General features: G+C 35.7%; 1 protein-coding gene across 14 annotated transcripts in view; it reads left to right on the top strand.

Moving 5' to 3' along the window:
• HECTD1 (HECT domain E3 ubiquitin protein ligase 1) overlaps positions 1-17,908 on the top strand; it is a 64,573-nt gene that overhangs the window by 29,002 nt on the left and 17,663 nt on the right. For 5 of the 14 annotated variants that reach the window (XM_074824555.1, XM_074824556.1, XM_074824560.1 and 2 more), the window contains 13 exons: positions 3,933-4,208; positions 4,314-4,390; positions 5,817-5,951; positions 6,149-6,295; positions 6,675-6,769; positions 7,156-7,261; positions 8,261-8,395; positions 8,481-8,620; positions 9,141-9,464; positions 9,915-10,081; positions 10,281-10,457; positions 13,176-14,012; positions 17,204-17,425. In XM_074824555.1, coding sequence (XP_074680656.1) covers positions 3,933-4,208; positions 4,314-4,390; positions 5,817-5,951; positions 6,149-6,295; positions 6,675-6,769; positions 7,156-7,261; positions 8,261-8,395; positions 8,481-8,620; positions 9,141-9,464; positions 9,915-10,081; positions 10,281-10,457; positions 13,176-14,012; positions 17,204-17,425 — 2,838 coding nt within the window. The remainder of the gene's footprint in view (positions 1-3,932; positions 4,209-4,313; positions 4,391-5,816; positions 5,952-6,148; positions 6,296-6,674; positions 6,770-7,155; positions 7,262-8,260; positions 8,396-8,480; positions 8,621-9,140; positions 9,465-9,914; positions 10,082-10,280; positions 10,458-13,175; positions 14,013-17,203; positions 17,426-17,908) is intronic. The other 9 variants (XM_074824566.1, XM_074824558.1, XM_074824557.1 and 6 more) reach the window with 4 other exon arrangements.

The raw sequence follows: 17,908 nt of genomic DNA, 5'->3' as shown, positions 1-17,908 counted from the left end.
GTCCACATCTTTTTGGTATAGCGGGGGCCAAAACTGAGCACAGTATTCCAGGTGTGGCCTGACAAGTGATGATTAGAGTGGGATAATGAATTCTTTATCTCTGCTTGTGATGTCCTTGTTGATGCAACCCAGCATCCTGTCGGCTTTCTTTGCCGCAGCAGCATAATGTTCACTCATATTGAGCTTGGTTGTCCACCAGGACCCCCAGGTCCCTTTCCACAGAGTTGGTTTCCAGCCAGGTCGATCCCAGCCTGTGCTGCACTCCTGGATTATGTTTTCCCAGGTGCAAGACCTTACACTTGTGGTTGTTGCACTTCATAAGGTTCTTGTTAGCCCACTCTTCCAGCCTATCCAGGTCTTCCTGCAGGGTGGCTCTCCCTTCTGAAGGGTCCACTTCCCTGCTCAGTTTGGTGTCATTGGCAAACGTGATCAGGGTGCGCTTGATCCCATCATCCAAATCACTTATGAAGATATTAAACAACATTGGGCCCAATGTCAATCCCTGGGCTCCTCACTTGTGACAGGTTGTCGGTTTGAAAAGGAGCTATTTCCCACGACCCTCTGGGTGGGCCCTGTCAGCCAGTTCCCCCCCCACATTGCACAGACCACTTGTCTAGACCATAACATATCAGTTTCTCTAGGAGGAGTCTGTGGGGAACTGTAACAAAAGCCTTGTAGAAATCCAGGTAGATGATGTCCACTCTCACCCCACATCAACCGAGCAGGTTACTTTGTCATAGAAGGCGATCAGGTTTGTGAAGCACGATTTGCCCTTGGTGAGTCTGTGCTGGTTTTTCCCAATCATGTGCTTCATTTGACTTGTGACAGTCCCCAGGAGGATTTGTTCCATAACTTTCCCAGGGATTGAAGTAAGACTGATGGGCCTATAATCTCCTGGATCTTCCTTTAAGGACTTCTTGTACATGGGGGTGACATTAGCCTTCTTCCAGCCTTCTGGGACATCACCATCTCCACGCCTTCTGAAAGATCATGGAGAACAGCCTCACAACGACATGAGCAAGCTCTCTTAACGCCTTTGGGTGGATATTGTCAGGGCCCATCAATTTGTGGGGGTCAAGCTCCTGTAATATTTCACATACCAACTCCTGCACTGACAGTGGGTCTGTGTTTGCATCAACCTGGATTTTTGTTCCCAAAGCCTGGAGGCCCACAGTGCTGGTAAAGACAGAGGTGAAGAAAGTGCAGAGAACCTCTGCCTTTTCAGCATTGTTGGTGACTAATTCACCTCTTCTGTTTAACAATGGGCCAGTATTTTCCCTCTGTTTGTGCTTGTTGCTTACATAACTGAAGAACCCTTTCTTGTAGTTTTTGACATCTCTGGCCAATTTCAGTTTGAGCTGAGCTTTTGCTTTTCTAACTGCATCTCAGCACTGGCAATGCCCTTGTAGTTCTCAGTGGGTATTGGTCCGCTTTTCCATCTCTGGTACACTTCTCTTTTGTTTTTGAGAAGTCTCAGAAGCTCGAAGTCAAGCCAAGGGAGGCTTTTGCTCCACCTACTTCCTACTTCCCTTACCTTTAAAGGGAATGAACTGGTTTTGTGCTTCCAGGAGAGCATTCTTGAAAACTCCCAGCACTTGCTAGCTCCTTTATCCTCCATGGAAGCTTTCCACATAGTATCTTGCATTCTTTTTAAGAAGGCTAGTACTTAAAAGGTAAACAATTTCTGTGTTGAGATATTTGTTTATCATACAATACAATTTTAAGATGACCCATGAGGTTAATTTCTTAAATCCTCATAGCCCCTGGATGCAATTCTGCTTTCTTCCTTCCAAATGATGTGTGTGGGGATACTTTACTATTTCTGCACAAGGTGACTGGAATGGAGATGGCTCAGATGAATTTGGAGTGAAGAGAACTTAAAACAGAAGTCAGATTGAGAAATTAAGATGATGTGTCTCTTCACATCAGTCTTTTAAAAAAGATAGAAAAAATTCCAAGGATTAAATGAGGCTTCTTGCAACTTTTATCAAATAGACATCTGCTAAGAGTGCTGACATTGCAGTGTGATTTAACCGTTAGCTCTAAGAGTGCGCAGCAGCCTCTTTTACTTAAGAGATAATTAACCTAGTATTTGTTAACTAAAATTACTACAGTACAGTATTGACTCAGAATAGTATCTTTAAGTCCTGAACTATACTATATGTTCTGCTGTCCTAAATCATTATCGATTAATCTCATCGTATACTTTTTAGTAACTTCAGAGCTGGCAAGAATATAGAGGGTTGGGTAATGGAATTTGTTAGTGTTTATCGCATGATGAAAGTTGGGGTGGGAGGGGGAAATACATATATACTATGAACACTTCTGGAAGGTCTGTACTCACCCCTCTCCACATTAGCTTAATACTTGCTTTGTTTGAATTTTTAGAAAAAATAAAAATTCAATGCAAAAATTGAAATTTAATGGTAATTCTGAAGCTTTAAGTGTGTCTCAAAATTCTGTATAAGGGAACCCAAAATTATGCCCAACCATGTATAATCATTACTGTTTCAGTGCGACATTCTGTATAATAAATTTGTTAAAATGTAATTATGGAAATTTGGAGAATTTTAATTTTGCATATGAAATTTCAAAATTATTTTTTGAAATCTCTCTAGATGCTTTGAGTTTTAAGCAACAAAGATTGTTATGCCTCGAGTGCATATTTATTTTTGCATAGGGATTATGTTTGTATCATACAACAATAAAAATGGTAAATTAAAAAAACCTATTGCATAAATCATTGCAGCAAAAGGAAAACAGCAATTTTACAAGCGCATGGACTACAAAAGTATTTATCAAATCAGTGTGCTGAAAGATGAGGATACTTGTTAATTTTGAAGTTGAGATGTAATCTTTACATTAATGAGGTTATTGTATTTTTATTTTATATGGAATTCTTATTTTTTAAATTATGAACTCATCAGATTTTCTGGAATCATTTTCTGGAATAATTTCAAATGTAGTGTGCAGCCTTTTAATTACTACAGTTTCAAAATATAATTTAATTATTCCAAACAACTATCTCAGTTTTAATTTCAGGTTAGATTACATATCCTAAAAGTAGGATATGTTCCTCTTGGTCACCTATTAAATATCTCCATATAAATATTAGCTTTTAATCAAGTTTCATGTGGTGCCGTTAGATTTTTTTTTTTTTATTTCGTGTTTTTCTCAGAGATATAGAGGTCTTCAAAATTTTTGTCATTACTAAAAAAGAAATAGGAACATCTGCATTATAACTTGAATTAACATAATGTCACTGTATGAGGTAGCATAATTGTGACTACCTTCTCTGAGGTGAATGTAGAAGTTCTACAAAAGAGATGAATAAAAGTTTTAGTATAGCTTAAAATGTTTTGGGTGCCTTTATGACACTGAATCAGCAAATAGCTATTAGCTCAAATTTGCTTGTAGCATATGTTGATTGTCAGGCTCAAAGTTTTGTGGATTTTTTTTCTGATTTTTATATGGCTTCAACATCTTTTCTCCACTTGCTTTAAGCTATGAAGTTGATTGCTGTTTTCCTGTTGGAGGATTCATTTAATTTCCTATTTCTAAAAACTCACTTTTGAGAATAGTTTGTGCTGGCCATAATGAGATAAATTATTTTTGCCAGACTAAAAGTTTATCATGGATTTCTTTGATCTTCCTATTATAATTATAAAGATGAATAATACATTTTTTTCAGTAGCACCATTCAGAAAGAGTTGCATTGTCCACTTTGATGCAATCATGAAATAAATTACTGTTGAAGTACAGAAATATACTGGGAAGAAATTTAGAATGCTTTAAGACCCTTAATTTCAAACTGAATTTTGCATTGAATGTACTCAGTTGTTTTGCTCTTAGAAAAAAAAAAAATTGTTTGAGATGATTGTGGAATCAATTGTTGAAAGAAAAAAAAATAATGTTTGTTTCTTTTTAAATAGAAAGTAGGAGTGAGTTCCTTGAGAAGTTGCAAAGAGCTCGAAGCCAAGTAAAACCATCTACCACAAGCCAGCCAATTTTGTCGGCACCAGGGCCAACTAAACTTACTGTAGGAAACTGGTCACTCACCTGTTTGAAAGAAGGAGAAATTGCTATTCACAATTCCGATGGTCAGCAAGCCACAATACTGAAAGAAGATCTGCCAGGCTTTGTGTTTGAATCTAACAGAGGAACAAAGCATTCATTTACAGCTGAAACCTCTTTGGGTAAGTACGTAGGTATGTGTTATGTGCAGGTAGGAGCAAGTGTATATGAGGTAGTTTTTCTGTTTTTTGCTTTTCATACTTGTGAGAAATTGTGACTTTTCTAAAAATATGTTGCAGGGTCAGAATTTGTGACTGGCTGGACAGGCAAAAGAGGAAGAAAGCTGAAATCTAAACTGGAAAAGACAAAGCAAAAGGTTGGTGAGCATCTGTGAATATTATACTTAAAATTTAGCTGAGTTTGGTTTATTTTATAACATGCTTATGGAGTTATAATTTTCTCTTAGAGGATTAAAATGTGTCATTTCAACTAGACACAATTATATGCTAAGCTTGAAGGGGAAAACTTCACTCAGAACAAAGCACTGCTGCAGGTGCTTTTATCCAACATTCTTAGTAAACTCTGTGCTCTTCTAGAGGAAGACAAATTTTCTTTTAAAAATGTAAAGAAATCCAATCCTCCTGACCTATATTTGTATGATTCCATAGGTTTTTCCTTTTCTTGTGCAAAAAGAAAAGATGTTATCATCAGTACTACAGTTCTATCAGCAGCATATGTTACTTCTATTCACTGCATTTGGATACTAATTTTAGAGGGGATATTGTGACAGATGGGGGATGGAAGTGAACAGTCTGTATTGTAAGAGTTGTGGTAGTGAAGCAAAGTGTGTAAAAGCCCTCATTTTAGACTCCTCTAAAATTTTTCTTAAACTGAGTGGAAGAAAAGAGGAGCTAAGAAATCAAGTATTAGGCTTTTTATAAAAACACAAAATAACAGTATGTTCTCTGGCCAGCTGATGCCAAGGGCTCAAGCTAATCTTCAGTCTTGACCTCTCTTGCAGTTTCTAACAGTGCAGCTGATATGTTGTGTACAAAAATCTGCAGCATGTAAGGACCCTTATATCTGAGGAAATGTGACACTAAATTGAAAATTAAAATACTGTGTGAATGAGGATAGGTGAAATGATAAAAGGAAGGCGGTATTCTTTCATACCCGAGATTGTACTGTGTAGCTCTGAAGCTTGTGAAACATGTATTATTGTAGGACACGTGTTGATAATGAGAAGGAAACATTTATGAGGAAATTTTTTGTGAGAAAAATGTTGTTTAATAAGAATTTATTTTATCAAATCTGTATCTCATGTGATCCATACTTTGTAGAAAAAGTAATTCTTAGTATAAGGTCACAAAAGGGCTTTTTGTGTGTATTTGTTTAAGGAATGTGAATAGACTATTCTGAACACAGATACTGTATAAAACCCCCTTAATCTTACCTCTAAAAAGATTACCAGATCCATGATACAGTTCTAAAGAAACAGATTTACAGATTGAGAGTCCTGTCATTTCTCCTGACTTTGTACTCTAATTTTTAATATATGATGGTAACCTTAGCTTCTGTAAGTTTCAGTAAGATTCTGTGTATTTCTATTTATTTCTCCTGTACTTTTATCCTTTCACAACCTTTGCGTTTCATGATCTGTGATAGCTTTTGGTTCTTCCCTATTTGTTTGTGTCTGTCATGGACTTCTTTATTAAAGATGACCAAGTTTCTAGTATCTTGGAGAATAGTAATAGTCTCATTACACTAAGGTATAACTTCTGATTGTCAAAATCAATTTGTAGGTACGCACTATGGCAAGAGATTTATATGACGATCATTTTAAAGCTGTTGAAAGCATGCCTCGAGGAGTAGTTGTAACACTGAGGAACATAGCAACGCAGTTAGAGTCTTCATGGGAACTTCATACAAACAGACAGGTACTGTCGGTGGAAAGTGCATAATAATTTTGAGACTAGTCTGTCGTGATGGAAAGTTGCAATATGTCTGTCTAAAATGTGGTGTTTTTTAATGCATGGAATGCCTAGTTAAGTACTTCACTGGGACGTTATTTTCAAATGAAGCAAGTGGAAAAACAGTTACCTTGTGTCACCATAATTGTCTTTTTGTCTTCCAGTGTATTGAAGGAGAAAATACTTGGAGAGATTTAATGAAGACTGCTCTGGAAAACTTAATTGTACTATTGAAGGATGAGAACACTATTTCTCCATATGAAATGTGCAGTAGTGGCTTAGTTCAATCGTTGCTTACAGTTTTAAATAATGTGAGTCTATAGAACATAATTCTCTGAAGAAAAACTTACTAAAAAAATATTGTAGGCATGTGCCTTAATTTAAAAAAATCTATTATAAATGTGGTATTTTCCCATCTTGCTGAAAATCAGGCAGACTTGCTCCAGGTAGTGGTCTACCTGTTGAATATATGCAGTCACAATAGATGACTTCAGTTCAAATAAGCCATTAAAAATCTTTAAATCAACACTGGTCAGTTCTAATGGAAGATACCATTTAGCTTTTCACATACAGATTTTAAATGAGGAATTCAGTGAGACTGGACAGATATTCTTGCTAGTATAAAGAATGAATATATTTCTTTGTCTTAGAAATAACATGTTTTGTGGTTTGGTTTTTTTTTCCTTTTAGAATGTCGATTTAGATGTGAAACAAGACTGTAGTCAACTAGTAGAGAGAATAAATGTTTTCAAAACAGCATTCAGTGAAAATGAAGACGATGAAAGGTAAAACCAAAACCAAACCAAAAAAACCTTTGCATCTGTTCAAAATAAAGACCAAGGAACTGTGCTTTCCATTTCAATTTGTCTTTCTCTAAATTGGTCTTAAAAGACAGTCTGCTATACTGAAAATTTTACTGAATTACTTCTTTCTGTAAGAGTCAACTAATGTACTGAATGTACATCTGCTGATAGATATGAAGGTGACTTCTATTCATCACTGTGCAGATTAATATTTTTCTTACTGTGCTATAACCATGTGCCTAGAACTGATGATCTCAGTAGAAATAGCATGCAGAGATATTTGCTGCAGCTGGTTACTATTCTCTGAGATACTGCAGAATTTTTTTTCTCTTTGCTGTGTGTAACATAGTAACTGTTCGCTTTCACAGTCGTCCAGCAGTTGCATTAATTCGGAAATTGATAGCAGTGTTAGAATCTATTGAACGTCTACCTCTCCACTTATATGATACACCAGGATCTACGTATAATCTTCAGGTAAATGTACAGTGATAACAATATGTCACACTGACTGATGCACATCTGAATCTTATATGTGAAATTTAGGAAAAGTTAAAACATTAAGCTTGTATGAAGTGTATTCTTGTAAAAGTGGATAGAACTAGGTAAAGGACAACAAACTTTTTGGCATCTGTTTCCTCTAACGCTTAACATAAATGTTTGGGTGTTCCTCTGGTGTCTTTTTACACTATGCAGTGAAAGTAAATTTTGATTGAAGAGATAATGTGTTTGTTGTTTCTTTTCTCTTCAAGTATTGTTCTCTTTATATGGAAATATGCCCCCTAGTAAGTGTCCTTACTACTTGAATGAGCATTTTGTTGAAGGCAATTATAAGACCTGTTTATTTGTGATGACTAGGGATGGGCTATAATTGTTAAAAAGGGTCCCTTCTAGGGCTGTGTGTTCATTTGGTAATACAAGGCACCTGCAGGATCAGCAGCCTCTTATAAAGGAAAGCTGCAGTTTGGCTAGGTTTGCAGGTTTTGTCCAGTTTGTGTGGAGTCTTAATTTTTTTCTGTTTGAAAGCACACCAGGATTTTGCAGGATGTCAGTGAAGTGTGAATATTTCTGTTTTGATGGTAAATTATTAGAAAATAGTTGTAGAAAGCTGCAAAACTACTGTTGTTATTGAATATTTTGAAAAAAACATTTTCAGTTTTTATATTATAGTAGTTGCCAGTCTACAGGATTTGGAAATAAAAGCTATAAAACACATAGAAAGTGAGAAAATACTAGCTTGAATGTGTAATTGGCTTATACATTGACTGTCATCTTAAAGAATTGTTTGGTTAATTGAAAAAATGGAGTACTAGGGGATTACTTTTTAAAGCATTAAATGAGAATATAGTTTGCTTAAGTTGTGCAAGAAAAATACTTGATACACCACTAAAACTGTTGTAGCGAAATATATTGCTTTTCTTAAAATTACAAAACCTAAACAGAAAAGCCTATATTAATGTTTAGCTACTCTTTCAGATTTTGACAAGGCGCTTGAGGTTTCGTTTGGAACGTGCCTCAGGGGAGACATCTTTAATAGATCGAACTGGTAGGATGCTAAAGATGGAGCCGTTGGCAACTGTTGAATCTCTAGAACAGTATCTCCTGAAAATGGTGAGCAGCGTACCATACACTTAGTTCACAAGGAATGGTTGCATTCTGCATCTCTAATACTTGATTTCTTTGCATTCATCTGTAGGTAGCAAAGCAATGGTACGACTTTGATAGGGCTTCATTTGTTTTTGTACGAAAACTGCGTGAAGGCCAAACATTTGTGTTCAGGCATCAACATGATTTTGATGAAAATGGAATTATTTACTGGATTGGGACAAATGCAAAGTGAGTTTCTTCAAAGCTGAATATTTTGAAGTCAGATAGAATAAACTGTGACCCATGGCCGGGGTGGGTAGAGAATTCATAATGAAATGAAATCTGTTGTAATTTCTTTAGGAGTGGGAGATATCCTTGCTTTTACTGTTGATCAATACAATTACATTTCTTTTTGCTCTATTCAAATAATAGAACAATATGAATCTCTGAACTTGTGTGGAGAAGTTGTTCGTATGCTTACCTAAGAAATGAAGAAGTGGGGAAGTTTGGATCTTTGTTTTTGTTTGCCGTGGTTTGGTTTGCTTTTGTTGTTGTTGGTTTGCTTTGGTTTTTAAACTGCTGTAGTAAAGAGATGTTTGGAACATCTCTAAAGTTATCTAATTATCTAAAATTATGTTAATAATTTTGATTTGTAATAAACTTAGCTGTAATAGACAATTTACAGTAAATGTCAAATGTTAACTGATACCTGTTTGGTTTTTTTAATGTAAGCAATAATTGAACAGTACATTTTTTCTTTTTAATATAGAACCGCGTATGAATGGGTAAATCCAGCAGCCTATGGGTTAGTAGTGGTTACCTCCTCAGAAGGAAGAAATCTGCCTTACGGCCGTTTAGAAGACATCCTGAGCCGTGACAGTTCAGCTCTCAATTGTCATACTAACGATGATAAGAATGCTTGGTTTGCCATAGATCTTGGCCTTTGGGTTATACCATCAGCTTATACATTACGCCATGCTCGAGGTTATGGACGATCTGCTCTCAGAAATTGGGTTTTCCAGGTATCTAAGGATGGACAGAACTGGACTACTTTGTATACTCATGTTGATGACTGTAGTCTCAACGAACCAGGGTATGTCAGTGTATTTGATCACTTTTTATAAAACTGAGTTTAGTTAAAAATGTACTTGACTGTAGACTGATTTAATGTGTACTGTAGGTATAATAACTCTATAAAGAAATGCTAGGTGATCTAAATTATCAAGGATGGGCTGCAATATAAGTGATTCATAAGCTCTCTGTGTGGTTCACATAACGGCATTTGTGCTCTTCCATCATTGTAAATTTTGGACTTGATATTTTTTTGAGAAAATAGTAACACCAGCACTCATTCAGAGTTTGTCCCTAGTGTTAATAGATTTTATGTATCTCGTATTCTTGGCAATTTTCTGATTTTATCCGTACATGATCACCATTATGGTTTTGTTTGCTTTGGTACTAAGGTTTTTTTGTTTTGCGTGATTTTGTTTGTGTGTTTTTTTTTTTATCCCCCACCCACACCCCCTTTGAAATAACTTTAAAGGTCTACAGCAACATGGCCTTTAGATCCTCCAAAAGATGAGAAACAAGGTTGGAGACATGTTAGAATAAAACAGATGGGAAAGAATGCCAGTGGGCAAACACACTACCTCTCCCTGTCTGGATTTGAACTTTATGGCACTGTGAATGGAGTATGTGAAGATCAGCTGGGTAAGAAGAAGAATGTGTACATCCTATTTGTTCTCTTGAAATGCTAATGAACAAACAATATAAAAATCAGTGTGAAAAAGCAAGATAACTTTTGGAGTAGAACTTGCTTAGAAACAAACACAAAATTATTCTCCATTCAATGAAGAAATGGAGTCAAAAGACTTCCAAGTCTTTTCATTTCAATTTACATTTCTTGTAGGAAAAGCTGCTAAAGAAGCTGAAGCAAATCTGCGAAGGCAGCGACGTCTGGTCCGTTCTCAGGTGTTGAAATACATGGTTCCAGGAGCTCGTGTAATCAGAGGAATTGATTGGAAATGGAGAGATCAGGATGGAAGCCCACAGGGTGAAGGCACTGTTACAGGAGAATTGCATAACGGTGAGCGTGAATTGCCTGAATTTGTAAATGTTTGTAGCGTGATCAGTTCATGTGGAATGGGTAGCATTAAAGTATTGCCATTGTAGTGTCTTGATGAAATTTTAAATATTTTGGGAAGAAGGAATTTAAGTACTACAACTGTTATGGAGTTTCACAAATGGACCACTTTAATGCATGAAAAAAATTCTTGCTGTAAATGAAACTTTTGTAGAGCTTTGCTTATTTAAAATACCTAACTGTTATTTGGGCATCTGTTGCAAAGAAGAAAAAGTATGTGAAGGTGATTGATGCAAACTGATTAACCTTTGGGCCTGCAAAATCTATAATTACCTTCTTCATTTCTTCTAGCTTAGCATTTGCAATATTTTTCTTGACTTTTTTTGTATCCTGTACCTTTCCTCCCTTGCTAGCTTCATTGGGATCAAGTTGTTATTTTAATTGAAAGCATGAAAAGTAATTAACTTATGGAGCAAAATAAAAACCTGCAACACCAGGGAAGTCAGTGCTTAGGAAGCTAATATATTGAAGAGGCTCCAGAAGAGGTGATTATCTTGTCAGCTGAACATGCTTTCCAATTTTTTCCGTCCTCTCCCCCTATTTAGGGGTATATAAGACTTGCCTTGTTTCTGAAGCATCTTCAGCCACTCTTAGGCTCATCTTAGTCAGATTTTAAATTTTCTTCTAGTTTGCTGAGTTGTCAGCTCTCAAACATGGAGAAATGTCCAAAGTACAATGTCTTAAAATGTTTTGAAACTTTGAATCTTATTTAAGTCATTCAGTATAGCTTGTAGGGAATTCTTCCGTCATCTGTATATTGTTCTTATCAGATGCAACAGTATCCATAGCCACATTCTCACTTTGAAGACTTTAGGTATTATTGGTGAGTAGTATTCTACTAAATCAGTTTTTTTGTTCCTATGTTCCAGTAAAACTTGCCCATTTAAGCACAGGTTTGAGGTTCATTTATCAAATGGTGATGCCAATGTGAAATGTGTATCAGCAGACTCTTATTCCTGCCATGGTTGTCTTTCAAATAGAATTTTGGAAATAGTATCGTACTGACTTTTTTGTCATTATTGACAAGTTTAGACAAATCTTGAGTTGTTTTAGATCTGTAATGAGGGAGCAGTAAGACTCCAAGTACATAATATGTATTAAGAAGTGCAGAATTAAAACTCTTTGTTAAGGAAAAGAAACTATACAAAACAAGAACAGTTATTTAGTTATGCTTTTACAAGATACGCTGTTCAGATATTCATAAAGGGGAAAAATTACACTGTTTAGCTACAGTATGGAACTTTTTTTTTGTATTTGGTAAGAAATGAAAATAAACTGTAGAAAGAGAAAAATTCAGAATTGCTTCACAACTTTACCCTTCAAAGGTTTAGCAACATGAAGCTACTCAAATATATCTCATGAAGATGGAATAAAATCATACAAGAAAAACATGATCTAAACATCCTCATGTGGGGATGAGATGTCTTCTTATTGTATCGGAAAACTTTATCATTTTTAAATACTCTTCCTCCAGAGTGATATTTCTAAATAGAAAATTGCCTGTGATCTTCTGTTTTGGTCTAGAAGTGATGCCTTTTGGATAGTTATAAGGTAAAAGTGCACCTGACAGTCCTAGAAATAGTATTTTACTTCAAATTAGCTCTCTTCTATTTTTCTTTAGTAAAATAGGTGTGTATACCTAGACCTGACATCTTGTTTTGAATTTCTGTCTGAGGTTACAGAAGATGACTGAGCTTTAGAGATTTTATTTTTAAAGAAAACACGTATCAATTAAAATAGTGACAATAAGTTTTGTTACAGTTAACACACAATAAGAAATACTAGAAAGAATTTTTTTTACATGACTGAGATTGTGGTACATACTCAGACAAGCAAAATTAAATTGTTTTGCCCCTTTTTCTGTCCTAGTTAGCTAAATTTTGAATGTTATCCTCATTACTGAAGAGCTATTCTATAACTGTTAAAAAAATACTGGTACTTGAAATAATCACTTAATAAAGGAATTGAAGAGTAGCATCTCTTTTCAGTGTTGTTTTGGTCCCAGTATAAAGTTTCATTCTGTGAAATGTATTCTTCTTGCCAACCCTGAAATCTTACTTGTAGTCCTTACTGACTGCTGTGAGACTTTTCCTGTGAGTAAGAAATGTTTGAGTCTGTGTAAATTATTGAACTAAAAAGCTGAGTATCAGTAAAGTAAATCTTTCACTTTATAGGGCAGGAATACGAAATCCCAAAGTAATCAGTTTCATAAAATGTCTTCTGTCGCGTACATATGCTTATCCACAAACATTTAACAAAGAAAAACACTATAGAATGTCCTTGCCAGAATTGTAACTTCTTGACAGATATTAATAAAGTTAAGATGATACATTTTAATATATGTTTCTGTTATTAGAGAATCTAATAATAAAATTTTGGGAGATCCTAGTAGGTTAGGTTCCTTCCTGAAGGAAACTGCTTTTGGCTGGATTCTGGGACCCTGGGCTGATCATGCTCGCTGCCTCAATGTTAACAACATTTTAAAATACCAAATTTTTTAGATTCAACCACTTCCTTTTTAATTGGCATTGAGTTATTTAGCAATTCTATTGATTCAGACATGCAGCCCTTATGAGAAGCTGATCCCACATTGTGGAGCTACTGTCTGACACGCTCCTGTCTGCTTTCTGCTGGATCTCACAAACTCCTGTCCCTTTCCAGGCTGGATTGATGTCACCTGGGATGCTGGTGGCTCTAACTCTTACCGTATGGGCGCAGAAGGAAAGTTTGACCTCAAGCTTGCACCAGGGTACGACCCTGATTCAGCGGCATCACCCAAACCTGTTTCATCCACTGTTTCAGGCACAACGCAGTCATGGAGCAGCTTGGTGAAAAACAACTGTCCAGACAAGACGACTGCTGCTGCAGGCTCCTCAAGTAGAAAAGGAAGCAGCAGTTCTGTGTGTAGCGTGGCCAGTAGCAGCGACATCAGCTTGGGTTCGACCAAAATGGAGCGGAGATCAGAAAGTGTAATGGAGCAAAATATAGTTTCAGGCACTGACGTCCATGAACCAATTGTTGTTCTGTCTTCCGCTGATAGTGTGCCTCAGGCTGAAGTAGGGTCATCTTCCAGTGCAAGCACCAGCACCTTAACAGCGGACATGGGAAATGAAAATGCAGAGAGGAAGTTAGGTCCTGATAACTCAATACGTACTCCTGGGGAGTCCAGTGCTATATCCATGGGAATTGTTAGCGTAAGCTCTCCCGATGTGAGTTCAGTCTCCGAACTGACTAATAAAGAAGCAGCTTCCCAACGACCTCTAAGCTCTTCAGCAAGTAACAGACTCTCAGTCAGTTCTTTGTTGGCTGCTGGGGCACCAATGAGCTCCAGTGCAAGTGTTCCGAACTTATCATCTCGAGAAACTTCCAGCCTGGAGTCCTTTGTACGAAGAGTGGCAAACATAGCACGTACCAATGCCACAAACAACATGAATTTAAGTCGAAGTAGCAGTGATAACAATACTAATACTTTGGGAAGAAATGTCATGAGCAGTGCAAGTAAGTAAGCTATGTTTATTTTTAGTTGAAGCTGTTGTTGTTTCTTTGGCTTTCATTAGCCTTAAAAGTTTGGATTCTGTTGGCCTGAGAGAGAAATGAACTTAGAGCAGCCTTGACTTTGTGTGTACCTGTAGAACTCATGAAGAGGTCACAGAGTTCTTGTCAGCTGGGAAGTGTTACGTTGCCCTGTGTTCTCAGATTACACTGTGGTACCCATCAAATAGAAAATAATTTGAATTTGATGTCTATTACATGTTTAGTAAGAGAGAGTGTATGGTTTAGATTAAGAGGCTGGAAGACTAGCAACAGTAGCTCATGTGGGATATTCTTGCTTTCTGATCTGTGTAGATTTTGCGTACTCACCTGTATCTGCCTGTTTCTGTTAATTTTTTCCATTTTCCTCAGGAAAGGCAGTTTGTGCGTATTGTTAAGTCTCTGAGCTTAGGAGCTAAGAACACAGTAGAAAGAAAAAGTACACTGCAGTATGATGGAATCTACTAAAATTTCTGCATTCTATCAGGCCAAATAATTTAACGTACTCTAATATTGTGTATGTTTTCTAAAGATGGTGTGGTCATTAACGCTTAGATTTGGGGAACTGTTCAGCCATATTAAGCATAAGGAATTTTGTGGTTAACAATGATTTAAATGGCATTATGTACATGCTTTAACACTTGCATGTTCTCAGATTATATGTAGAATCAAGATATTAGCAGGTAAGTTGTAAACCTGCTTCTTGTGAATTCTCTCTTCTGAGTTTTCAGCATGTTCCCACCAGAGTTGTTACTCAACCAGCCTTGTTAGTTATTTTGTTCAGTGATGGTGATAGTATTTTAACCAGAGAGCTGCATTTCATGAGGTACACAAGTTAGAAAAACTAAAATTACCCAAGCCAGAAAGAAGCACTCTGTTTCTTGTTAAGCTTTCATGCTTTTCTAGGACTTCTATGCTTCCGTGTTTAAAAATGTGGTGTTTGCCTTTAGCATTTCTAAATTTTTTTCTAATAGTGTTTTCTTTTTTGTTGGGGAGATTTTTTTTTTTAATTTATTCTTACATTCATATTATGATACTGGGGACACACACACACACACACACATATATTTGCAGCCTGCATTAAAAATGTAAATAAGATACTCAAGGGAAAATTTCCAGTAATTGATCCCCTTTTAGGCAGATGGTGCCTCTTGGTTCTGCCGTAGTTTTGTGCTGGGGGAAAGGATCACCTCCGCAAAACATAGTAAGATGCTTCAACAACATGTTTAACAGATTTCATGAATATTTGATATTATACAGTGCTAAAATTGGAAATAAGAATGTGGCAAATTAAAAATTGGATTTAATATTAAGATATGTTCATGTTTTAAAATTATCCCTCATGTAGGAATTATTTTGTTTTATGCATTTTATACAAATAGAAATTGTAAATGGGAACTTGTACCCCAAAAAGAGATCAGAAACTAAATTTGAGCAATCTTACCAAAATTCTATTAGACCATTGTAAAAAGCTTGTGTTTTGGGGTTTTTTGATGTTTCTTTGGGCCTGTACAGGTTTAGAAACTCAAAAGACCCAACATGATTAGTGATGTCTTTCTGGACTTGTTGTAGTGCTTGCATTTATAAACATAAATACTTATCAGGAGATAAGTGGTGTCTAGGGTGGCCAGTTTCAATTTGTTCTTGAAATCAGAGCAAATGAAATGCTGACGCTTAATGGCTTTTTCTGTTTATTATAACAGCAAAGAATTTACTGTTATTAATTAGAAGTAAGTGGAAGATACAAATTCTGAACAGCTTATCTTCAAGTTCTTAAACAGCAAAAGAAAAACTCTTTGGAAAATTTCCATGCTTTCATGGAGATGAGCATAGGTCTGTTAATAACCCTGAATTTAAATTTCATTCTCTCCCTCCCCGTGCATAGAAATAATTTCAAGCACTATACCTGCTTGGGTAACCTTTGCTGATATTTTGCATTTTTATATTTTTATTTATGAACTGTTACTTATGTTCCTAAGAAGGGAAAAAAAAAAGTATCTGACAAACAACAAAAATAGAAACAGTAACATTTATTTTTCTCAAAAAGCTACCAAATGCGCTTAGGGGAAGAATCTTTGTTGTATTCTATCCTCCTTCAAGGGTAGTAACCTTTGCAATAATAGTCTGAAATTCAGAATTTAGATTTTATTTTTTAAGAAAGCAGTGCCTCAATTTACATAAGCTGCAATAATGAAAATGTTTACTTTAAAACTACAAAACTTGCATTTTATAAATTTTAGAAAAGATAGATCGAAAAACATAAGGTTTAAATTTAAGTATTAGGTGACCCCTCAAATTTGCATTTGCAAGCATGGGATTAATCTCCTGTTTGAAGATAAGCATTCAAGAAAATGTTTTGAAGATCAGGATGTAAATTGTAGTTACACACAGGGATAACTTATACTCAGTTATATATACTGCTGGAAATTCTTTCAATTGAGTTTACAGTGAAATTCAGTCTTGTTTCAGTTGTTAACTAAAATGCATTTACTTTTATTTGAATGTGCAGTAGGGTAACTTCTTAGTTGTTGCTTGCTTATTCTGAAAATGACTTATATAAATCATCCAACATAAGTAAGATATGAAGTCACATGTTTCGCAGTACTGCCAACTCAGGTCTGTTGTCCATCATGAACATATGTGCTAATAGTTATGTGAAAGATAACAAGTCATAAAAATGCACAAAAATCACAAGTTTCACATTTGTCTTATTATGTTCTGTTCTCAATTCATTTATGTACAGTTAAACTGTTTTCCCTGTATAATTTTAATGGTATTTAAGTCGTTTAGACTTTAAATTACATTTTAAGCTTAAAGACAGATGGAGTGTTGGAGTAACAGATTTCAGAAATACTTTTCGTATGTTGAAAATGAAATTAAGTAATTTCAGATTTACGTTGGAATTTGGGGATTTATTTAATAAAATTACTTGTTTTAATTGTATGCAAGGGAATACGCTCAGAAGTGGGCATCTGCATTGTAGGGTGCACTTTTGCACTGGGAAACCCTTCCCCTTTAGTCTGTTATTCTTTGTTGTAAAATAACACATCTGATAATTTTTCAACCCCAATATATTTTTCAACACAGGAGTCATGCATGTAAATTGTACTCTAAGTCATCAAATCATTTATTTTATCTTACCATATCTTTATCTATAGCTTCTCCTCTTATGGGTGCCCAAAGTTTTCCTAATCTGACTACAACTGGTACCACATCAACAGTGACCATGTCTACATCCAGTGTTACTAGCAGCAGCAATGTAGCTACAGCAACTACAGTTTTATCTGTTGGTCAGTCGCTTAGTAATACTCTAACTACTAGCCTAACATCAACATCTAGTGAGAGCGATACAGGTCAGGAGGCAGAATATTCTTTATATGGTAAGTTTCATTTTTAAATGAACATAAGCAGACTTCCCATTAATGATTTTTCCTTTTCTCCATTGTTATGATTTTCTCATATAGTAGTTTATTTACTGAAACGTATTTGAAAGTTGAGCTGTTCATATGTTACTAGTTCTATAAGGCAGTAAGTAAAATAATGTTATCAGAGTAGTATTTCCTTATGTTTTCACATCTTTATTTTCAGCAATTTCTATCCCATGTTATTATTTACGGTATAGTTTATTCAGGCACTTAATCTTTTCCTTAATCAAATAAGTTTAGTATCTAATGTAGTTTGCATATGAACTGCTAAGTAAAACCAAAATGTTATTCTCATTGTGTTGTGTAGGCATGCTGCATGCTCAGTCTGAGGTCCCTTGTATTACTCAGTGACTGAAAAGCGTCTGCCGTTAGGCACATTATACACTTAAAATAGTATATGAGGTTCCAGGTATCTCAATACCATAATAGTAATTGCAA

This window comes from Strix aluco, chromosome 4 (assembly GCF_031877795.1).
Source record: "Strix aluco isolate bStrAlu1 chromosome 4, bStrAlu1.hap1, whole genome shotgun sequence".
In the NCBI taxonomy this organism is placed as follows: domain Eukaryota; kingdom Metazoa; phylum Chordata; class Aves; order Strigiformes; family Strigidae; genus Strix; species Strix aluco.
This window is presented reverse-complemented; position numbering and strand designations above follow the sequence as displayed.